At 39.9% G+C, this 25,029-nt stretch overlaps 4 protein-coding genes and 1 pseudogene across 5 annotated transcripts in view; all 5 read right to left on the minus strand.

The window, feature by feature from the left end:
* The window catches only part of LOC148735573 (uncharacterized), a 33,049-nt gene extending 13,783 nt beyond the window's left edge, over window positions 1–19,266 (minus strand). The window contains exons 1-2 of one of the 2 annotated variants that reach the window (XM_088753573.1): window positions 19,210–19,266; window positions 17,893–17,981 (exon numbers count right to left, since the gene is read on the minus strand). The gene's annotated coding sequence lies outside the window, so the exon portion shown is untranslated. Of the gene's footprint in view, window positions 1–10,417; window positions 10,542–17,892; window positions 17,982–19,209 lie in introns of those variants that run through there. The other variant, XM_088753572.1, reaches the window with a different exon arrangement.
* Window positions 3,866–5,317, minus strand: LOC148735575 (uncharacterized). The gene is made up of 2 exons (XM_088752971.1): window positions 5,080–5,317; window positions 3,866–4,962 (listed from the first exon to the last, which is right to left on the minus strand). Exons 1-2 carry the CDS (start codon window positions 5,315–5,317, stop codon window positions 3,866–3,868), a joined length of 1,335 nt encoding a protein of 444 aa, XP_088609097.1.
* On the minus strand, window positions 5,499–8,118 carry LOC148735576 (uncharacterized). The gene is made up of 3 exons (XM_088752972.1): window positions 7,576–8,118; window positions 6,678–7,434; window positions 5,499–6,415 (listed from the first exon to the last, which is right to left on the minus strand). Exons 1-3 carry the CDS (start codon window positions 8,116–8,118, stop codon window positions 5,499–5,501), a joined length of 2,217 nt encoding a protein of 738 aa, XP_088609098.1.
* LOC148735577 (uncharacterized) lies at window positions 12,322–17,057 on the minus strand. The gene is made up of 5 exons (XM_088753576.1): window positions 16,723–17,057; window positions 16,397–16,501; window positions 15,698–15,825; window positions 15,332–15,410; window positions 12,322–15,053 (listed from the first exon to the last, which is right to left on the minus strand). Exons 3-5 carry the CDS (start codon window positions 15,797–15,799, stop codon window positions 14,905–14,907), a joined length of 330 nt encoding a protein of 109 aa, XP_088609702.1. The 5' UTR covers window positions 15,800–15,825; window positions 16,397–16,501; window positions 16,723–17,057; the 3' UTR covers window positions 12,322–14,904.
* Window positions 19,267–23,327: 4,061 nt separating the features above from the next.
* On the minus strand, window positions 23,328–24,766 carry LOC148735578 (uncharacterized; annotated as a pseudogene).
* Between the last annotated feature and the right edge of the window lie 263 nt (window positions 24,767–25,029).

Genomic DNA, 25,029 nt, shown 5'->3' on the forward strand with positions numbered 1-25,029 from the left:
TCCTTTACGATTATTTACGCACTATTCTTTACGGACCTTTATCATTCTTTACGCACAATAAGTTTACACGTCCTTAAATTTTATGTTCGTTTTTATCAGAATCTCTTTTTTTACGTTGTTTCATACACAGGCATAAACCTGCTGTCCGCGTCAATATATTTAATAACTTAAAATAGGCGCTCCCCATTTCGAGCTCGAGAGATTAGTTTTTTTTTTGCTAAAAATCGCTGTAAGAGTATAAGAGCTGTAAGAGCTGAAAACCTTCAAAAGGAGATGCATTTAGGATGTTCAATAACCGAAGAAAGCTGAAAACTCAGGGGCCCTGCGATTTATCATTTTAGAATATCGATGACGTCACGTAAAAACAAAGAATACTCAGCATTTTCTGCCACCCCCTCAAGTTGCATTTTATTTAAGTCTTTAATGAAGATTAAAGATGTTTACCAACAAATTTGGAAAACCACATTGTCTACGTGTCCAGGAATTTATTTATTATTTATTGGAAAAAAAAACTACCTCAGTAGATTTCAAAAATTTAAATGTTAATGGAAAAATGCATGTCAGAGAAAGGAAAAATAATAGGATGACTAGACTTACATGAAGTATTTTACCAATTTTTTTTAAAAAACGCATGCCTAAAGTTTTGTAGACATGCGCAGTCTTAGATGTGATACATCCCACATGGATGGTGAGTACCACACTGTCTCATATATATATATATATATATATATATATATATATATATTCCCTTAGCTCCGGTTGGAGCATAGGCCATTAACCACTTCCGTCCTCCATCGGGTTCTGTCCTGGGCAAATCTTCCTAAAGTGGCCCAAGTGTGGCCCCAGTTTCTCATTTGGGACTCTACACCTCTTCTCCAGGAGTTCCTGGGACGACCCCTCTTTCTCTTGCCCTGAGGGTTCCAACGTAGTGCCTGCCGGGTGATGTTGTTAGCCGGTTTCCTTAGGATGTGACCTATCCATCTCCACTTTCTCTTTGAGATCTGAGTTATGATTGGTTCCTCGCCTGCTAATTCCCACAGCATCTCGTTCGTTACCCTGTCAGTCCAACTGATTTTTAAAATTCGCCTAAGGCACTTATTGACGAAGGTCTGCAATTTCTGGGACGTTTGGTTAGTTGTTCTCCACGTTTCAGAGCCATAGAGGAGGACTGCTTTGACATTGGTGTTAAAAATTCTAAATTTGGTTCTCCGTGAGATGACATGGGAGGACCACACTTTCCTCAGCATATTGAAAGCTACTCTGGCTTTGTTTATCCTGACCTTGATATCTTCATCGGAACCTCCGTCAATGCTGACTACACTGCCTAGGTAGACAAAAGATGTTACTTCCTCCAAGATGGTATCCCTCACTTTAACTGGTCTGTTGTTGGTGCAGTTGACCTTCATAACCTTGGTCTTACTCACATTCGGATGCAGGCCTAACTTGATGGAATTAGCTGTTAGCCGTGCTGTTTTGTCCTGCATTTGTTGGTTGTTACTTGACACCAGGGCGATATCATCAGCAAACTCTAGATCTTCAAGTTGCTCCAATAAGTTCCACTGGATCCCATTTCGCTGTTCTCTAGTTGTTTCCTTCATGATCCAGTCCATAGCAAGTAGAAACAAAAACGGTGCCATCAAACAACCCTGCTTGACCCCAGTGTTGACCGCGAAGCTATCTGACAATCCACTAGCATGAAGGACTCTGCAAGTCATCTTATCATAGGAATTTTTGATGATTCGAATGAATTTCCCTGGTATGCCATAGTGTCTCATAAGGCACCAAAGAACACTTCTATCGAGGCTATCAAAAGCCTTTTCAAAGTCGATGAAATTAACGTAAAGAGAAGTGTTCCATTCAATTGACTGCTCAATGATTATCCTAAGTGTGGCTATTTGTTCGATACAGGAATGGTCCTTCCTGAAGCCAGCCTGCTGATCTCTTAGTGTAGCATCCACAGCCCCCTGAAGACGAAGCAAGATAATTCTGTTCAGCACCTTGCCTGCCGTTGACATCAAGGATATACCTCTGTAATTCTTGCACTCCCGGCGGTCACCTTTCTTTGGCAGTTTTACAATGTAGCTCTCGTTCCAGTCCTGGGGCATCTCCTCCTCTTCCCATATCTTTCCAAGCAAGCCATAGAGGATATCTGCTGATAGGTCGGGGTCAGCTTTCAGGGACTCTGGAGGTATGTTATCTGGGCCAGCTGCTTTCCCTGACTTAAGCATCTTGATAGAGCGCACAATCTCTAATTTGGATGGCTTCCCGCAGTTCACATTCAGCTCAGCTGAAGCCTCCGGTATTATTGGAAGTTCTGGCGGGGGAGGACGATTGAGGAGATCATTGAAGTATTGTGCCCACCGCTTAAGCTGCTCATCTTCCCTAGTCAAGATATTACCTTCTTTGTCCTTTACTTGGCTGCTAGTCTGTTGAAATTTACCCGCCAACTTCCTGGTGGTATCATAGAGGTCCCTCATATTGCCATGTGCTGCAGCCTCTTCTGCCTTCGTCGCTAGGGTATCATAATATTCCCTTTTATCTTGTTTGATCTTACGCTTTACTTCACTGTTTGCTGCCTCATACCTCTTGTGTGCAATTTCGCTGGAGACACTTTACGCGTCTTTAACATCCTTTACGATTATTTACGCACTATTCTTTACGGACCTTTATCATTCTTTACGCACAATAAGTTTACACGTCCTTAAATTTTATGTTCGTTTTTATCAGAATCTCTTTTTTTACGTTGTTTCATACACAGGCATAAACCTGCTGTCCGCGTCAATATATTTAATAACTTAAAATAGGCGCTCCCCATTTCGAGCTCGAGAGATTAGTTTTTTTTTTGCTAAAAATCGCTGTAAGAGTATAAGAGCTGTAAGAGCTGAAAACCTTCAAAAGGAGATGCATTTAGGATGTTCAATAACCGAAGAAAGCTGAAAACTCAGGGGCCCTGCGATTTATCATTTTAGAATATCGATGACGTCACGTAAAAACAAAGAATACTCAGCATTTTCTGCCACCCCCTCAAGTTGCATTTTATTTAAGTCTTTAATGAAGATTAAAGATGTTTACCAACAAATTTGGAAAACCACATTGTCTACGTGTCCAGGAATTTATTTATTATTTATTGGAAAAAAAAACTACCTCAGTAGATTTCAAAAATTTAAATGTTAATGGAAAAATGCATGTCAGAGAAAGGAAAAATAATAGGATGACTAGACTTACATGAAGTATTTTACCAATTTTTTTTAAAAAACGCATGCCTAAAGTTTTGTAGACATGCGCAGTCTTAGATGTGATACATCCCACATGGATGGTGAGTACCACACTGTCTCATATATAAACTTATCAAATCCTTACACACTTCTAACACATATAAGACATCTGCCGATCACGTTTACGTCTACGTTATAATCCGTGAAAGGGTGATGACCTGACTGACTGCTCACATGACTGATCATCTCTCCGGCCAATACTTCGATACTTCGGCACTACTTCGGCACTTCGATACTTCGAACTCATTTGCATAAATCTCATTTGCATAAAGTAAACTCGAACCCAATACTTTGGCCGAGCGATTTTTTAATTCTTATTTAAACTCGGTCCCAGGCTCCGCGGGATTGCCGGAGTAGACGCCTTACACTACTTACGATTTTTTACAATACGCGTAAAGAAACCGTTTATAGTCTCATTGCGTGATCTTTACATTCAACCGTTTACATCGCGTAAAGACTTTCTTTACGAAAGTCTAAAGAAGCTCGTAAAGATAAGTAAAGAGGATCTTAACGCTTTCTTTACGACGTCTTTACGGAACCGTAAATTCAAAATTTCATGCTGTGCAGCGCTCCCATCTTCTCTTGGTTTATCATATTGCCTCTTCAAGAAGACACAACTTCGTCACGGGTCGAACAAGTCTCGAGCTCTTCGTCTTCACTTCTACTGTGCGTACACGTAATTCTTCATCTGGAAAAACCCTTGTTACACGACCTAACAACCAGCGGGACCTGGGCACGGTATTGTCCACAACAAGGACCAGGTCGTTAACTGCTAAGTTCCGTTTGTTCAGTAACCACTTGTGGCGCTGCTGTAATGTCGGAACATATTCGCGGATCCAGCGAGACCAGAAACAATCAGCAATGAACTGAGCGTGTCTCCATTGTTCACGGGAATACAAGTCCCTTTCAACGAAAACTCCAGGAGGCACGACTAAGTTTCGGCGTTGAAGCAAAAGATGATTGGGAGTGAGCGGCTCTAAATCACTGGGATCGTCACTGGAAGGACAAATAGGACGCCTGTTTAAGATTGACGTGACTTCCGCAAAGACTGTACGCAACGTCTCCAAACTAACCAGCGCACCCTGACTACCGAGAACAGCCTTCATAGCTTTCCTGACACTTCTAATGAGCCTTTCCCAAACTCCTGACATGTGGCTTGCGGCAGGAGGTTGAAAACGCCACTCTGGTAGTTTAAAGCTGTACCACTCTACTTCACGAGAATGTAATTCACTCTTGATGCGTTCTTCGTTCATATTTTGAACCGACAGGCGAAGTTCCTTCTGAGCACCAGTACGATTTGTACCATTATCCGACCATATCTCCTTTGGGCGACCACGAACCGAGATGAATCGAACCAAGGCTTGGATGAAAGTGTCCGTTTCCAGTGAACAGACATCTTCAATATGTACTGCTCGGCTATTGAAGCACACGAATATGCAGCCATATACTTTCACTGCACTGCGACCTCGCTTTACGTAAAACGGTCCGAAACAATCCAGACCTGTGAAAGTGAACGGAGGCTGGTAAGGTACTAACCTCTCCTTGGGAAGATCAGCCATAACTTGGTGAAGAGGAGGCGAGTTACGTCTGCCGCAGCTCACACAACTACCTAGAACGCGGCGCACGAGAGCTCTTCTCCTCATGATCCAGAAACGCTGACGGATTACGGATAACACATGTTCGCGGCCTGCATGACCCAGTACGTGGTGGTATTAGCGAACTATTAAGACGGAAACGTGATGGGATTTTGGAAGGATCATTGGGTGTGCGGCTTCGAAGGCGATTGGTGCGCGATAAATCCTACCTCCCACGTGTATAACATCGTCAATAAAGATTGGACTGAGATTAGCGAACTTGCTGTGACGTTTCACTTGTCTGCCTTCTTTCAGACACAAGTACTCCTCAGGCAAATGTTGTCGCTGAACTAAACGCACAATTTCTCGACTTGATTGCTGCAATTCTACCAGCTTGAGTGTACTTGACTTAGGATACTCTGGAGTTTCATTTCGAACTCTCTTTACGAAACGAAGCACCCAAGACATTACTCTCAGTAGGTGGGACCACGATGAATAGCGCTGCAGCAAGGTGTCAATCTGCGACGCATTTGAGACGAACATAACGTTTGGTGACTTCCATAGTTCCACATCGTCATCTTGAATATCCTTTACTAACACACTTGGCCACGTACATTCAGGTTCCCCAGGGGAATTTTGGACCTAACCATCAGCGACATTCGGCGTGAAAATATTGGGCACTAACACCTCGTGAACCTTCATCAGCAGGGTTTAGGACACCGGGAATATGGTGCCACTGCTCTGGAAGACTTGTTTCAAGGATTTCGGTGACGCGGTTGGCGACAAAGGTTTGAAAACGCCTCGTTTCGTTCTTGATATACTGTAAAGATGTCATTGAGTCGGACCAGTAGAAGGTTTGATCTACTGGTAGATCGAATTCCTTCAATATTGTCTTGCTCAGACGGGCTGCTAATACTGCGGCTTGTGGTTCAAGGCGAGGGATAGTCCACTCTCTAATGGGAGCATTGCGGGTTTTTCCCATGACAAAGGAACAAGGAATCACTCCTTTCTTATTAACGAAACGCAAATATGGAACTGCCACGTAACCGCGTCTGGATGCGTCGGCAGAGTTATGAAGCTGGACGGTCGATGTGTTGTAAAATGACTGAGTCTTGTAACACCTTGGGATATCAATTGCAACAACATGTGGTAGTTCAGCCAGCCAACGTTGCCATTGAGAGAGGTACGGTTCCGGAATTTGCCGATCCCAAGGGAGTTTATCTTTCCAGAGTTCCTGCAGCATAAGCTTGGCGGAAAAAACAAAGGGTGAAAGGAATCCTAGTGGATCAAACAAAGAACTTACGATCGAAAGCACCCCTCGCTTGGTGGACGGTTTTTTCGTCTGAACAGCTTTAAACTTGAAAGTGTCAGGCTGTGCAGCCCAGTACACACCTAATGCTCGCTCTAATGGTAACTGATCTAGATCTAAGTCTAGTAGTGGATTTGCTCTCAACTCTGACGGGATAGATTGCAATACCTCTCGACTATTGCTCGCAAACTTTGTGAGCCGGAAGCCTCCTTTCCTTAGCAAATTAGTTAGGTCAGTTGTCAGATGAACAGCCTGTGCTGTGGTTGGAACGGACTTAAACACATCGTCAACATAGAAGTTTCTATGAATCGTTCTGATGGCTTCAGGTGAGTATCCTCCTTCATTGTCTTGTGCAGTCATACTTAAAGCTTTGTTGGCGCAACAGGGCGAAGAATTTTGCACCGAAAATGTGGACCAGCATCTTGTAATCTTCTGGTGGATCGTTGATACTGCTAGGCCACCACAGGAATCTCAGCGCATCAGTATCGCTTGGCGTCACATTGGTCTGGTAGAACATACCTTCTATATTCACGGAAAAGGCAACCTCTTCTTCACGGAAGCGAATTAGGACCCCAGTAAGGTCATTTGTAAGACAAGGCCCTTGCAATAGCTGATCATTTAAAGACATTCCGTTGAACTTTGCTGCGGCATCAAACACTACCCTCACTTTCCCTGGCTTGTTAGGGTTTGTTACAGGATGGTGCGGAATGTACCACGTGATATTACTAACTGCAGCAGCTTCTTCTTGGCTCAGTTTTCTAGCGTACCCTTTATTTACGCACTCCTGAATCACATTTCTGTATTTAACTTCCAGCTCAGGGTCGCGAAGGAAGCGCTTCTTCAAGTACTGTAATGTTGCTTCGGCTAGAGGTCGGTTGTAAGGAAGTACACGATTGTCATCTCTCCACAGAAGGCCCATCTGGTAATGGCCATCTAGCAGGCTGATTGAGTTGTCAATGAGCTTTAGATCTCTTCGATCTTCCACAGATAATGGTTTGGTTTCAGGCCTTGTGGCACCGTAGCACTCAATCTTCCAGAAATGCTCGAGCTGGTTGTTTAGGGAAAGATCTTCACCACTGATGAGGTTAACTTGTCCTTGGCTACGGGACTGTGGGTTTGAGGAGCCACCTAGTATGCTCCAACCAAGACACGACTTAATGGCGAGTGGTTCATTACGGTTTCCCTTTCTTACATCAAGAGGTATGAAGACTTCTTGGATGTTGGTACCGAGTAGGATAGAAATCTTCTTTCTTTCCACCTCTGGGAAAGGCACTTCCTGTAGATGTGGTCATTGTTCTACAGATCTCGTCAACTTTGTGTGTTTCAAGGGAATGGTAAGATCCTTTACAGCCCATGCAGAATTCACGGCAATCACATGGTCACTCTGGCTATCCAATGATGCAATTTTAAACTTAACCTTCATCCCTTTCTCTTCGACATCAGCACTGTTCACTGTCGTGAGAGAGAGCTTGCTTGGTGTTCCTTCAATGTTTAACAACTTCACAAGAGTAGGGTCAACCATGGTTATGTCAGACCCTGAGTCAATAACACCATAGGTCGTGATTAGACGGCCGGCATTGCTTATTACCTTCACTGGAATGACTTGAAGCAGTACTTCAGACACTCGAGCATTGCAGAATTCGGAAGCGTCAATAACAAATTGTTCAATGTTTTCATTGTAAGCTTGTACCCTTACGCGTTGAGTGTCATAGTCTTTCAAAACGCTCTGATATTTTTCACAGGAAGTGTCAAGCAAATCATCATATTTATCACAGCATGCACAGTATTTCTCCCATGCGGTATTAAGTTGAGATTGTTGAGTTCGTACCTCAACAATGTTTCCAAAATCTTTAAGACTTTCATCTAGCGTTTTACACACCTTTGTAATTGACGACAAATGTCCTCGGCGAGATCTATCCCGCGACTCTAACCTTTCATGGATAATTCCACGCTGCGACATGACACAAATATTGAACGACGGCGGTTTCTTCCGATAAATCGGCGATTCTCCAGTTACAGGTCACATACAGCGTAAATAAGCACAAATTTCACAACAAGAAGCGATGACAACCATGTGGTTTTTACAACAATGTCCGGGTCGGACACATATAGCGGCGTCGATGTCGAATAACAACAGAACAGCTCATTAACCCAACGAATTTAATGACGGCGAAGAATTCCAATGTTTACAAACCATCCGGTCGCCCTTTCATCATAAATTAAGAGGCTCAGGGAGCCGTAAAAACCACATGATGAAAGGCGGTAAACGAAAGAAAGGAAAACAGTTTTACGTACCTAAATCATTCACAAGCGCTTTTCCACGTGCGTAAAGGGACTCAAAAATAAAAAATTACTACTGAAGGATTGTGGTCTACTGACATACAAAAAAAACGAGGAACGGAACAGAACGGACTAACATAAAATCTTGTTGAGGAATAGCCTCAGCAATTATGGAATTTGTAAATTTGATCTAAGAAGTTTTACATTTGTCAAGGAATTCATAAAGCCATGACTATAGCAACCATGTTGAATATACTTCTGTCTCAAAGCTAACTAAAAAACGTTATCTGTTATACAAAGTGTCATCATATCACGTTATTTTTTCGGATTTTCTAGGCTTTTTGTCTGTTCAAATTTGATAACAATTCAGAACTGATAACAATGACTTGAAAACGCGACAAATTTGCATAAATGGTGGAAGACTTTTGAAAAGTTACAATTTACGCACCGCGGGTTTGAAAACATTTGAATCACTGATGTAAACGACGATTAAACAACCAAATGGGAAACTGAGGTAATAATTCGTGAACTTTAGTACTAAAATTTTCAAAACGTTCGTGCCTACACGTTTTTAAATATTTGTCATCTAATTCATAGCTGGTTGTTTGGACATGAAAAGGAAACTCCTCCACAATTTGTTGAAATGAAATTTCTTAGTGATAAAAATGAAATAGAGATATTGTTATCTGTCTGCTGAAGTGTCAAAAAACAACATGAACGAGAGGTTTCGATCAAAACTGGACTTTCACATCTCAAAAAAACTATGGCCTAGCAACGTGTCTAAGCTAGTTTGTCTTCAGAAAAGCGCAGTATGCATGTCATCCTTAACTGCATTTCAGTTTTCTACAAGTTTTCAGGAAACAGTGGAATATCTTTCTCTGTTTGTGAAAATTTTTTTTACTTCCGAAAACGCTTTCTTCTTCATAGTTCTTCTACATTTGAAAGAAACACATTTCTTTAACTATAATAAATTATGATAGACAATTCAAAAGCCGAAAGCACTCGGAAATTACGGGAGACTAACATTTACGGCATTCGTTTTCATACCTGTTTTCTCCGATGAAGTTTATTTTTGCATTCCCAATGCTTAATGTGACAAAATGACGCTCACTATACTAAACCTAAGTTCTCAACTTATTATCAAATATTTATCATCCCTTGCAGGTTTGCAGGATTCAATCAATTTTTCTTCTAAATATGTTCGCCTTACGGATAAAGTTGAAGTTTCTTAATAAACCAACTTGAAAGTGTTATAAATATTTCATTTTAGCTCGAGCAGCTGGCAAGACATATTTCGTTAAGCCAGAAATTATAGCCGAAGTGTGGAGTTTAATCAAGAATTCCGGTCACAGCTTTTTTATTTCTTCATCTATCGTTTTCTCTCACTTCACTGATTTAAAAGTTCTGATGGTTCACTAGTTTAAACTCTTCAAGAGCAGATCCTTTACAGTTCCCTTTAAAATTTGTTCGTGATGAAAATAAATTACAAAGCTTGGATTCGTTCGCTGACGTGTCATACAGCAACAAAGACTTTTGAACCTTAACTGCGCTATGGACTGGCAACGTACCAATGCTAATTTGTCTTCAAAAAGCACATTCTTTGTTCTACATAATTTAAAAAAAGCCACAAACTCAAATTTGTCATAAAATAACAAGTAACCATGTCCTCCCAGCCCAATGAGATGAGAAATTACATTGCTAATACGTTTCTCGAGTTGAGTTGTCAGTAAATTGCCTCTAGAAGTTTGTTCGCAATAACCGTTCTCACAGTGATAACGGCAAAGACAGAGAATTAAGGACGCGGAGACATAATTTTGCTAAAACAAGACGTCCAGATTGTAAAAACCTAGCGCCAAATAATTATGTAATGCAGGTATTTTCTGGTCCAGAAAATCCTAATTGTGTCTCCATGAACACCTCCCATCTGGTGGATATCTAAACGGCTCAAATTATCGCTATCTTTGTCAAATTGCACTCACCTGCACCAGCAAAAACCGATGACAATCTGTTTACCATAAAAATGCAAAAGATTAAAGGAAAAGTTGTAGTTCCAGTCTTGAGAAAAGTCCAAGGACTCATTCTTATGGAAATACTTGGTGGCCCCATAACGAGCCTCGCGCCGTTAGCAACCTAAAAAAGTCTAGGTATCCAGCAGAGAATCCGTACTTTTAGTCCGCATTCTCTACTGGATACCAGTGGCTTGCTTGGGTAAAATTTTTTATCTTATTTCGCTCCTAATCTGATAGAGGCGTCAACTTTTACACAATCATGTCATCATCCTATGGCGTGAAAAGGTAATTAAAGAAGCCGTATCCGAAAAAAGTGTACATGGCCGGCGCTTAAAAATAGTGACAAGACAAAGCGCTCGCCCGGAGTGTGTTACGGCAGTTACAGTCACGTTGAAGAAACATTTCTTAGTCAATGCTTGCGGATTTAGTTAACTTCATTAATACTAACAGAGGCTGCGACGCTTATTTACTACGACATTTAACTGGCGGCCTGAGTGTTTTGTTTTCTAATCAATTTTACCAGATTTTTGTTTTCGGATCGGAGACAAAGAAAATTCCAGAACCGACTTTTTTTCGCTGTGTTCGGAATCTTTGACAGCTGACGCTTGGTGCTGTAGTTTTTGAGCATCCAGGTACCAGTTATTGGGAATAAACTCGGCGTATTACAACCTATAATTCTTTTGCTGTTTAACGCTGAGTCCACAATACATGGCGGCTTTTTCTCACTGATATTTTATGTCGCATTTATACTGAGGTTACACACTGTTCCAGTTTTTTTAAACTATATTTATGCAGTACTCATAAGATTCTTTGTCACTGGCCTTCAGAGGACCTATATTGGTGCCGGAATCCTCTAGATAGTTGCGAGAGATTACAGACATTATGGGTACGATGTGATTAAGGCACTGGTGTTGAAAATCTTTTTGCGCTACCTCCTCCGCAACGATGATTAAAATCGTGAATAAACAGAGACCGGGGGTAGTAATAATTGTTTTCAAATCAAGATAGATGTTGAACAAGCTGACAAAGCTTTTAAACAGACAAAGACCAACTTTCGTTTAATGACACGTTACGAACAAGTTTAAACTCCCTAGAACTTTAACAGGGTTCGTACTGTCTTGCAAGTCCGTGAATTTCAGGGCAAGTCCCCCAATGAATTCAACCAATCCTTGGAAAGTCCTTGAATTTTTATATTCTAAAAGCTTCTTGAGAGGGGTGGGACGTTCACTTTTTCCGAAAAAACCAACTTTAAATACTGAGTCAAACGCTGTGCGCTAGGGTGGTTTGGAAATTAACATAGAGCGCGGTAGATCCAGTAATGCGTTATTGACCAAGCAGGAGGACTAAAACCTGAGCCAAGCGTTAAGAGCCAAGCGAGAGCTTGCCTGCAGGTTACACAAAGACAAAATGGCTGCAACGCTGGCCACCGCAGAAAAAGAGAAATAAGCAAGGGTTAATAGCCAATCAGCTCACAGAACTCGCTGCATCTTGCACCGCTTGCGAAGCCAGCCATATAAAAAGGAAAGGTAATACATCAGCGTAATATAACTCTTAAAGTAAGAATCTCTCCCAACATATTCATCTAGGGTAGTAAAAGTTTAAAATGTTATGAAAGCTGAAAAAGAAAGGGTTCCGGTGTCGCGCTTATTCAGAGTTACAAGTTTGAATGGCCGAGGGGTGGGCGCTTATTCAAGGAAATACGGTATATCGATCACTAGAGGCTGTGCGCGTTACTTTGTGTTGTCTCATACTTTATATTATCTCATATTACCCAGTTTGTCAGGAAATCAATCGTCGTCGTGTGTTTACGTCCTACAAAAACGTCGCATCAGAGATTTCACGATCTAGCTTCGCAAAGAAATGTACCAGCAGTGTTTTGCCTTGTGTTATTTATTGAGTTTTTTTGGCAGCATTTTTTGTTTTGATGTTCTCTTCCCGTCGCGGTTTCCAGGGCGACTTTTACCGGAAAATGAAGCTGTTTTTCAAATTTTTGTCTCAAACGGCTATTTATTCCTGTCGCTCTGCTGTAGATATAGGTGAAGAGCTAAAAAAACAGAAAAGTTTGCGTCACAAGAATTTCTTCACATTATATATCCCAGAAAACCTCAGGCATTACTCTGAATGCCAGAACTTCAGCCTGGGTGAACCAGAAAGGATAGACAATACTTCCCTATATTAACCATGAATGAAAAGCTAAGTAAGTCAAATATCTCAGAAGCGCTCAGGCATTAAACTGAATGCCAGAACTTCAGCCTGGGTGAACCATTAAGGCCGATAGACAACACTTTCCTAGATTAACCTGTGAATGTCAAAGAAAATAAGAATGTTAGGTATCCCAGAAGCACTAAGGCATTACTGTGAATAGCAGAACTTCCGTTCAGCCTAGGTGAACCAGAAAAGATAAACAACACTTCCCCGTATTGACCATGAATGAAAAAACTTAAAGTATGTTGTATATCCCAGAAGCGCTCAGGCATTACACTGAATGCCAGGACTTCAGCCTGGGTGAACCAGAAAGGATACACAACACTTCCCTATATTGACCATGAATGAAAAGCTAAGTATGTTGTATATCCCAGAAGCGCTCAGGCATTACTCTGAATGCCAGGACTTCAGCCTGGGTGGACCAGAAAGGATAGACAACACTTCCCTATATTGACAATGAATGAAAAGCTAAGTATGTTATATATCCCAGAAGCGCTCAGGCATTACTCTGAATGCCAGGGCTTCAGCCCGGGTGAACCAGAAAGGATAGACAACACTTCCCTATATTGACCATGAATAAAAAGCTCAGTATGTTGTATATCCCAGAGGTGCTCTGGCATTACACTGAATGCCAGGACTTCTGCCTGGGTGAACCAGAAAGGATAGACAACACTTCCCTATATTGACCATGAATGAAAAGCTATGTATGTTGTATATCCCAGAAGCGCTCAGGCATTACACTGAATGCCGGGACTTCAGCCTGGGTAAACCAGAAAGGATAGACAACACTTCCCTATATTGACCATGAATGAAAAGCTATGTAAAACTTTGTTATATATCCCAGAAGCGCTCAGGCATTACAGTCAATGCCAGGACTTCAGCCTGGGTGAACCAGAAAGGATAGACAACACTTCCCTATATTGACCATGAATGAAAAGCTAAGAGTTTTGTATATCCCAGAGGCACTCAGGCATTTTTCTGAATGCCAGGACTTCAGCCTGGGTAAACCAGAAAGGATAGACAACACTTCCCTATATTGACCATGAATAAAAAGTTCAGTATGTTATATATCCCAGAGGTGCTCAGGCATTACTCTGAATGCCAGGACTTCAGCCTGGGTGAACCAGAAAGGATACACAACACTTCCCTATATTGACAATGAATGAAAAGCTAAGTATGTTGTATATCCCAGAAGCGCTCAGGCATTACACTGAATGCCAGGACTTCAGCCTGGGTGAACCAGAAAGGATACACAACACTTCCCTATATTGACCATAAATGAAAAGCTAAGTATGTTATATATCCCAGAAGCACTCAGGCATTACTCTGAATGCCAGGACTTCAGCCTGGGTGAACCAGAAAGGATACACAACACTTCCCTATACTGACCATGAATAAAAATCTTAGTATGTTGTATATCCCAGAAGCGCTCAGGTATTACACTGAATGCCAGGACTTCAGCCTGGGTGAACCAGAAAGGATAGACAACACTTCCCTATATTGACCATGAATGAAAAGCTATGTATGTTATATATCCCAGAAGTGCTCAGCCATTACACTGAATGCCAGGACTTCAGGCTGGGTGGACCAGAAAGGATAGACAACACTTCCCTATATTGACCATGAATGAAAAGCTATGTATGTGATATAACCCAGAAGCGCTCAGGCATTACTCTGAATGCCAGGACTTCAGCCTGGGTGAACCAGAAAAGATAGACAACACTTCCCTATATTGACCATGAATGAAAAGCTATGTATGTTATATATCCCAGAAGCGCTCAGGCATTACACTGAATGCCAGGACTTCAGCCTGGGTGAACCAGAAAGGATAGACAACACTTTGCTATGTTGACCATGAATGAAAAGCTAAGTATGTTATAAATCCCAGAAGTGATCTGGTATTACTCTGAATGTCTGCACTTCAGCCTGTGTGAACAAGAGGGGATAGACAACACTTCCCTATATTGACCATGAATGAAAAGCTAGGTATGTTATATATCCCAGAAGTGCTCAGGCATTACTCTGAATGAAGGACTTCAGCCTGGGTGAACCAGAAAGGAAAGACATAATTTCCCTCTATTAACAGTGAATGAAAAACTAAGTTTGCTATATCCCAGAAGCTCTCAGGCATTACGCTGAATGCCATATAAATCTTAGAAATATGACAAATAAATATATATCTCAGAAGTGACCCGGCAACACTAAACAAAATAATATTGTTACAGGATAAGACTTCAAGAAAATAGATTTTTTTAAATGAAAAAATGTTGACTACGCCTTACTACAATGGGTGCACAGAATTTAAAAATTAAAATGTTATACACTGCAGGCAGAGCACATAAATTAACATCACATGGCTCCTCTTCAAGGAGAAAGAGCAAGTCATCTCTTAACCCCTTCCATCTGAAACAGACAGAAAAAAAACAGTGAATTTAGTTTCCACCTTTATAATCCAAGCTTACATATTTTTGCTGGTAACTGGGTAAAAGTGAAGAACAGCTCCCCTAAAAGTCTGTCACCCGACTGTCGGCCAACTGTCGGCCGGCAGTATACCAACTGTCCATCAAACTAAATACCCCAAGTGGGATTTAAAGACATGTATTCCAATAGAAAGTGAAATTCCATACTGCAAGCTGGAACTTTTTATGCATGTCAATGCAGAAATGCAGAGTTGTACCTATCCCCCAATATTTGCTTTGCTCTTTAGGAAACACTCAGCAAAGGCTTCCCCAAAAGGAACATCAGGAGAGGCACATTCCTACAAATAAATTGCATGTATCACTCAATAATGAGTTAACTGAACTAAAGTCATATAATGTTCACTACTAATGGTAGATATATAATCACTGTTCACCACTGATAAAATATGTTCACTTTTATGGACACCTTTCGTCTGCCTTTCTGTAAAGTCAAGAAAGCCAAGAAAGCTCTCACTAATTGATTATAAATAAATTGCATAACAAATACCGTTAGGCTGAATATGTTTTGTGTTATTGTATAATTCTGCTATGATGCATGTCATTTAGCATTGCAGGCATAACCTACCTTAATAACTTTGCAGAATACACAGCACTCTGTGTCCAATCCTTGCTTGCAAAGTTCATTGACATATTTTTTGGCATCACCAACTCTTTGATTGAGCAGCATTATCAGTGTTTTGTAACCAAGAGTAACTGTCATGAAAAAAGACAAGAAGATAACAAGAAGTTGAAGTTAAAATAGCTACACCAAAGATCTCAAATGTTATACTTTTCCAGATATTTTCTAACACTGCCAAGCATAAAATGGATTCAATAATTACCATCACGTAGCTAGACATGTAACACAAAAACATTGCAAAAATAAAAAATAATAAGATAAAAAAAATATAAAGAGTCAAGATTGGCACACACAAATAACCTGGAAATTTAACTTTAAAGCATCTTCCATTAACTACTATTCCAGTTTTCTCAATGGCATCCCTCTGGCGATTTAATTCTTTTATCGTAGAAAAATAGAAATGAAATAAATTATAATACTGTCAAGACCCTATCAAGGAAACAAACCCGAAATTTGTCCTAAAGTAGCCATAAAAAGTGATCGTAGCTAGAAGATTTAGAGGCTCAGCGTAAAATCAAACTCAGCCAATTATGTGATTTTCCTGCCAAGCAGAGATGAGTTCTGATACACCGTAAAACCAGCATTCACAACAAAACATAAGACAGCAAACTCACTTTTTCCAATCATAATAAAAATATGACTTACCCCGGTTCGTCTTAGCTTGGAAATGCTAAGTAACGTTTGCCAAGCTTTTCTTGATCCAGGATCCTCGACTGCAGTTTGAAAAACAGCAGGGTCCAGTCTGGTACTCTGAGAGATTGCAAAAACTGAGGGTTACTGTTCCCCAGTATTGTTTCCAACGCTTGCAGTAGGCTGCTGCTGTTAATTTTAGTTTTGTCAAGGATGTCGTTGAGCATTCGCCCCACCTCAGGACTGTGGACCTGACAGCTACGATATACATTTGATCGATGTCCACATATCCTCGCGGCGACCTTCTCCTCAATTTTAACTCTGATGCTGGTCTTACTTACCTAATTCTTTTATTTCCTCTAATAGGAATTCTAGCTGACTCCGTGCTTGATTGAGGTCGGCCTTCTAAGTCGATCGTTTTCAATTCGAATAGCTGCGGTAGCATCACGAACAGCTTTCAGCTCCTCGCAAAAGTCATCGCTTGGTCGAGTCTTGCTAGTCTCCGTTTTGATTTTCGGCGAAAAAATTTTATCAATCAACCAAAGATATCTCACCACTTCTCCTTCTTCCAATTTCTGCCGGAAGATGGTAGAAACAACTCCAAATAGAGAGGCGATGGCCACTTTGTTGTTCTGAACATATCGGCCATCCAAGCTTCCACCATTTTTCAAAGCTGGATCGTACAAAACGCTTGGAAAATGTGCCACTAACAGGCTACTTCAAAAAACTTGCTGAATCTTGCCACATTTCTTGAAATTTAAGATAAACCATTCCCTTGACTCATCTGGAGGAGAATGAAGCAATTCAACCCTTCGAAGTTTGAAGGGATCCATGACTGCACTCGACCGCGGGAAACTAAACATTCCCGCTTTTGCTTTCGCATATTAATATGAAATCCAATCTCCAAATGTCAATAGGCCGATCCAGCCCCTAATAAAAAAAAGGCTTCATTGTACCCAGCAGGAAACAGAGATTGTACAAATTCAAGCAACTACTCAGATTACTGCGAGCAATTATCGAAAAAGGCTGTTAAGGCGATGATGGAAACTTATCCGGTTTATGACGTCACTCCCTAGCAACCAGCCTTTTCGAATATTTGAACTTCCGTTTACCTGTGGATCGTGATGAGCAGTTTTAACAATATGCAAAACACCACAACTCCCCACAAGTTTTATATATTTTTTTAAATGTCTCCCTTAAACAGGAAGACTTTTAAATAATTTGACAGGTTTTATGATAAAAATGAAAAAAAACGCGCTTCTGATTGGCTGAAAACGCGTGCATTTTTATGATAACAAACAGCACGCGATGTCAAAATTTCGCCTCTCTGGACTTCCTGTGATGCTGTAGACTACACGTAGTCCCTCCTTTTCGACGAGGTCTGTGACGCGAGTCAAAAGGTGAATAAAATTGATGTTAGCGCGCCGTTTGGAACTCTTGGGGTGAAAAAAAAAGACGAGAAGAAGGACATTGAGTAATTCAATCAGTTATTATATAAGGCAAACAATCACCGTAATAAGGGTGGTGTGAGGTGATCCTCTGACTTCCAACTGCAGGCTTGCAGTGGCCAACCTTTCCATTTCACAAGATACTCCTCTTTCTGACAATGAAAGAACAGACATGTCTCACGATCATCCCAAAAAAAATAATAAAATCAAATAAATCGAAAGAACATTTCGTTCTGACCTGTACTCAAATGGCCAACTTTCCTCTTCTCAATGAGCTTATCCACTTCAAAAACTTCCCTTTACTTTTTCTGGCAGTCTCATACAAACCAACACACGATATTTCATTAAAATCCTTGTAATTTATGATCGAACGCTGTTTGACACGTCAGCCCACGAATCCAAGCTTTGTAATTTATTTTCATCACGAACAAATTTTAAAGGGAACTGTAAAGGATCTGCTCTTGAAGTGTTTAAACTAATGAACCATCAGAACTTTTAAATCAGTGAAGTGAGAGAAAACGATAGATGAAGAAATAAAAAAGCTGTGACCGGAATTCTTGATTAAACTCCACACTTCGGCTATAATTTCTGGCTTAACGAAATATGTCTTGCCAGCTGCTCGAGCTAAAATGAAATATTTATAACACTTTCAAGTTGGTTTATTAAGAAACTTCAACTTTATCCGTAAGGCGAACATATTTAGAAGAAAAATCGATTGAATCCTGCAATCCTGCAAGGGATGATAAATATTTGATAATAAGTTGAGAACTTAAGTTTAGTATAGAAAGCGTCATTTTGTCACATTAAGCAATGGGAATGCAAAAATAAACTTCATCGGAGAAAACAGGTATGAAAACGAATGCCGAAAATGTTAGTCTCCCGTAATTTCCGAGTGCTTTCGGCCTTTGAATTGTCTATCATAATTTATTATAGTTAAAGAAATGTGTTTCTTTCAAATGTAGAAGAACTATGAAGAAGAAAGCGTTTTCGGAAGTAAAAAAAATTTTCACAAACAGAGAAAGATATTCCACTGTTTCCTGAAAACTTGTAGAAAACTGAAATGCAGTTAAGGATGACATGGATACTGCACTTTTCTGAAGACAAACTAGCTTAGATACGTTGCCAGGCCATAGTTTTTTTGAGATGTGAAAGTCCAGTTTTGATCGAAACCTCTCGTTCATGTTGTTTTTTGACACTTCAGCAGACAGATAACAATATCTCTATTTCATTTTTATCACTAAGAAATTTCATTTCAACAAATTGTGGAGGAGTTTCCTTTTCATGTCCAAACAACCAGCTATGAATTAGATAACAAATATTTAAAAACGTGTAGGCACGAACGTTTTGAAAATTTTAGTACTAAAGTTCACGAATTATTACCTCAGTTTCCCATTTGGTTGTTTAATCGTCGTTTACACCAGTGATTCAAATGTTTTCAAACCCGCGGTGCGTAAATTGTAACTTTTCAAAAGTCTTCCACCGTTTATGCAAATTTATCGCGTTTTCAAGTCATTGTTATCAGTTCTGAATTGTTATCAGTTCTGAATTGTTATCAAATTTGAACAGACAAAAAGCCTAGAAAATCCGAAAAAATAACGTGATGTGATGACACTTTGTATAACAGATAACGTTTTTTAGTTAGCTTTGAGACAGAAGTATATTCAACATGGTTGCTATAGTCATGGCTTTATGAATTTCTTGACAAATGTAAAACTTCTTAGACCAAATCTACAAATTCCATAATTAGCTCAAGTAATGACCTCCATTTATGCTATTAGTAAGTCTCATGTAGGGCAAATTAGCTGATAGTCCTCGCTTGACATAACAATATATAGAAAATCCAGAACATTTTTATCTACGTACTTTTCCTAAGTTACGGTTAAATCTTGAATTTGATAGATGAAGAGCCACTAAGCGCATGTGCTCCCAATAAGAACTTATTTTTATTCACTGAAACCCAATTTAGTTTCAAAAAAAAATTTCCTAACTTCTCGGAAAAATTTTTTTCCTGACTTGAAGTGAAGTTCCCAGACTTTTCCTGACCTTGACGAATCTTTCTTTGACGAATCTTTTTTTCCCCGACCATTTCCTGACCACTGTAGGTAAAATAAAATCTGTATCCAACTAAGTGGTCCATCCAGCCGAACTTGTATCCCAGTTTCCTCGGCATGACTGAAACTGACTAGAAACAAAACCAAGCCCAACCCTCAAACGGAGCATAACAGTCGATGACAGCGGGCTCTCGTTTGATATAGCGGAACTCTTTTGACAGAAATTGTTTGTTTTTAAAATTTCATGACATAACCAGCCAGTGCTCATCGCTTGACACTCTGAGTTGTTGTGTAAAAATGAAAACTAGTGCCTACTGACTATCATGGGATATCTGGATTGAGTCTTCGGCGTTTAGCCAAAATGTATCAATTATTCTGCTCAGGCTTGCCGAATTTGAGGTTATGATGATCTCATATTCGGCAAGTTGTTATTTTCTCGCGGACGTGTGAAAGAGTTTACGAATCATATTAGCAAATAAAAACGACCTAAATTTCCGTTACGCACGTTGAAATATTTCACTATAGAATCTATTGTCTTTCTCTTCGATGATCTGGGAGTCACGTGTTCTATTGTAGTTCTGTTATTTTTTTACTTGTAAGCTCTCGAGCAAAACGATTTTCTCCGCCATTGCTTCACAGGTCACCCACACACCTTTTCTTTGACTTCGCTGACGAATTCATTGACCATATTTGTCGAAGTTAGATTATAAGTTGAGAGCACGTAGGTTATTTAGTAAATAAACCCCTTCGGGCGGCTGGTATGTCGGCTGATAATGTCCGCGGCTGAGAGATTTTCCGAAAAATGAATATTTGGCCGAGAAGCGAAGCTTCGAGGGCAAATATGAAATTTTGAGGATATTATCAGCCGACATACCAGCAAGCCAGAACTTATTTTATAACCCTCCCACGCGAAGAAAAAGGCGAGTGACGTGCTATCAGCTAATTGGTGATATCAAACATACGTAAAATTGTCGCAATTTTACGTATGTGTGGTTACATTTTTTCTCAGGGCTGGAAATCCTTGTTGAAAACCGCAGTTTATACGATAAAATACTCTTCTATCCATTTGGATTTTACTAGACTATGCATCGCTCAAAATGTTTTTATATCTCTTTAGAATCCATGTTCTAGTAACCCATGTCTCCATGGTGCAACCTGTTTTAGTGGATTTACAGATAAGAGATACATTTGCCTGTGTCAAGCTGGTTACACGGGAGAAAATTGCGAAAAAGGTAAATATCTTTTACGTGATGTTACATTGAAGACTAGCTTTCAGTATTTTACAGGACTCAAATAAGATGGGACTGAACGAGGTTGTCTGTTATGGGCCTCTTAGGCAGAATCCAGTCAGTCGACGAAACTACACAATTTCCTGAGATGACACATACTTATTTTCAATTTGGTACGCTCTCAATTCTTTTTTATTGTTCAGATATAGATGAGTGTGCTAACTACGCCAACGACTGCCACGTGCACGCCCTGTGTACTAACACTGACGGAAGTTATACCTGCACCTGCAAATGTGCATACCGTGGTGATGGAAAAAATTGTACCGGTTAGTGCTGAATTTGGTAAAATTTAATTGTGATGGCTGTGACAACATGATACGTACTTTTTACTCGTGGATATGCCAAGCGAAGGAACCAGTATTACGGGGATATGTAAATTTCAAGGCGTACCCACGGCCTTAGGAGTCTGGGTAGAGCATGCATCTTAGAAAACATAGGTATGCTACGCATGCAAAAGTCAACAGTTTGAATTGGTTGGTTTAAAAGGGACGCATTGAGTTACTGGTCTTTCGGTCTGGGGAAAGCATGCATCTTAAAAAACATAAACATGCTACGCATGCAAGAGTTAATATTTTGAATGGGTGGATATGCCAAGTTTTCAATTTTGTTAAAGAAAAAGAGCATCAAATTTCAAACTTTCAAAAGACCGTTCCATTTAAATGAAATAAACTGAGACGCAAGTAATTTGTGGTCTGTCGTCACTGTTGTCTAAACGATCTAAGCAAAAGTTAATTGCAGTGGCGCCACTCCTTCTGTAGTCTTCCTCAAACTTTCCCTGTTGTTATGGTTTGATTCGTTTTAAGACAAAGGGGCTACTGTTCGTTATCCTCCGGACCTTTTCATCGGATGGTTTAAATCGTACTCGGCAACTGTCGAGTGCAAGCAAGAATTTTTTCGGAGGAGAATCTTTTGCTTAAGGGTGATAGCTCGAACACTTCAGGAAAACAAAAAAAAGAAGAAAACATACAAACGCATTTCACAGACAGAAAATGTGCTTTTTTCCTTTACTCAACTCTCGAAGCATCACTTGAGCAAATTTCTTAGTGCTTGCTAATTTATTTTCATTTCCACAAGAAGCATTGAATGTGGTAGCTGATATACAAGACGACAACTTTCCTGATTTCAGTTTTTACGAGCGTGTCCACGAGAAAACCGGGCAGAACCGATAAAGCTCAAATTACCGATTTGGCTCAAACTTGGCACAGATGCTAAGTATCATGAGTTAACAAATGTCTAAGAATAACAGGTCAAAATATATAATTTCCTGGGAGATTCAGGGTCCCCCTAAGAAAACCTCCTTTTCCTGCATTTTTTGCATAATTAATTAGCCAACTCCGTTTGCTGCTGTGACAAGTCGAAAAGCCATCAACAAATTCAATCAACTGGGTTATGTTCTATATCTATCAGGCTTTAAGAAAATTGAGCTTTTTAAATTTTTCATTTCATTTCTTCCCTTACATCTCCTTTAAGTAAAGACGATTTTTTCTGGTTTTGACAAAGTCCAAAAATAAGGGTATTTTAAGGCTCAATATCTCCGATGACCAACCACTTCTGATCATTATTCCTACATGGGCAGTGAAAGTCATCACTTAACTTCCAAAATCAGTAATAAAATTTTGGGGCAACTGATTTCATTACCCGTGCTGACGTGAAATTTACATCTAACTCCCGCTTTTTAGTCTGTATCATCAAAATTCCGTAAACCACATTTTTGTTTTATTAACTTAAAATAGCTTGAAATTTACCAGAAACTTCTCATAGAGTAACGTTTTAACATGAACGAGGGGAGACTCTTTGCAATGTATATATGAAGTTCATATATTTTGAACTGCGGTATTAAACACGTATGATGCACGATCCTCGCAGTAGAGAGCGCTATTTATGCAATAGCAAAAATCAGACATGAAAAAAAGATTAGGCCTGTACGGGATTCGAACCACTGACCTCTGCGATACTAGTGCAGCGCTCTACCAATTGAGCTAACAAGCCAACTGGGAACAGGCCGTTAAGTTGATTCGTAATAAACCCGTGATGATAAATATTTAATACCGCAGTTCAAAATATATGAACTTCATATATACATTGCATCTGATTTATCATCAAGGGTTTATTACGAATCAACTTAACTTAGTATGAGCTGGGAAGCCAGTCTATCATATATAAGGTTGTCCGTCTGCGTTGGGAAGCTACCTTTGCAGTAAGGCAAAAAAGCTAGGAGAAATCTATACAGCTTTTATTTTGCTCAATGCAAAAATTCAGAAGAAAAAGTTCACCTTGGACTGTCATCTAATACTGAATTCTCTAGCTCCTCTTCGGTTTCACCCTCGTCTTCAGATTCCAAAGGGACCAGTCATCTAACATAAACAGCTCCTTGACCAGCCATCCTGGTCACTCTTTCTGCATCCAAAGTTATGCCTTCAGCCAGCTTAGGAGTTATTAGCTTTCCATAGCATGGCTAGGTTAAGAAAAACACACATAACTTACACGCTTCTTGCAAAAGTCAAGGGTAAATTCAATGAAAGGGTAGTTAAGTTAAGCTTATGTCACAAGTAAGGAGAAAGGGGTGGGAGCGGGGCAGTACCAGAGCAAGTCTACAATAACCCAAAAAATTCTACAAAAAATTCGAAGTCCATTACTTAAATAGTATAGATGCGTATTTAAAAATAGTGCAGCCACACCAAATCTATAAACGGAACAGCAATGATATTATCATTAATGCATTAAACGTAGAACAATGCTTAAGCTTACTTATATCACTACACAAAGTTACCCACCTTGACATACTCAAATAGTAAAAGCTTTGGAAATCGATTCAATATAGCAGCTTTAAGGGAATGTGTGTCCCAGCTCTTGTCAAAGGGAAACTCGTGGCAGACAAGTTCTCTCTCTTCTAACTGAAGTCGGGTTGTGTGTGTAGGTACTTTGTTGATCTTGGGACTGGGAATAAGGACTAGATCCTTGTAAACAAGTGTCTTGGATGGGCGGCCTTTGGTCGCCTTAATGGCCTCCTTTGACCTTGCTGGTCTTCTACTAGTGCTTTTCCCACTAGCTCGGTTCGAACTAATTGTCGGAAAGAGAGTGGCAAGCCGAGCTTGGATAGACCTGTTAGAATCTGGCGACGTCGAGGACTGAATGGCACGTTCGTTCGACTGAAGTTCCTCGTTGTTTACCTTACGATCTCCGTTGTTCGGCTGACTCACAGAGACTGCCGTTGAATTCATCCGAGGTATTACATTTGTCGTAAAACCAGGTCTCAAATTACTTAAAATCTCTAAAGCATCCGCGGGCGCACGACAAGCAGTCGATAGCTCTTCCTCCATGTAGCCGAAAGCCAAAATGGCGGAATGGAAAAAAAAATAGTGCTAGCGGTCATGTGATTACGTTTGCATACTAATTAGAAAGAAAATAAAAAATCCCACTCGGAACGAAAAAAAACATATGGAATAAATATAAAAAATATAGAACGCATATAAAATGAAGACAAAAAATAAAAAATAGATGAGCTAAACACGTATGTGTGAATTGATGCGAAGAAATTTTCAAGTATATAGAAGGAAAATGAAAAAGAAAGAAGCAAAATAAAAAATATACAGAATGGAAATAAAAAATATGACAAAGAAATGTAATGGATGTATTGTATATTAAGTTTGTTTGAATAAAGACTGGAAAGGCGCGCCATAGGAAATTGTTCCGGATTTGTATGGGGCGCCAAATTTATTTTTATTATTTAGAGTGGTTATTTGTATATAACCAAAACAAGTATGGTTATATGTAAATAACCACAGTGCAGTTTGGTTATTTATAAATAACCAAAACGAGACATTGGTTATTTAGTAAATAACCAAAACATGAATGTGGTT

Source organism: Stylophora pistillata, chromosome 3 (genome assembly GCF_964205215.1).
Source record: "Stylophora pistillata chromosome 3, jaStyPist1.2, whole genome shotgun sequence".
NCBI lineage: Eukaryota > Metazoa > Cnidaria > Anthozoa > Scleractinia > Pocilloporidae > Stylophora > Stylophora pistillata.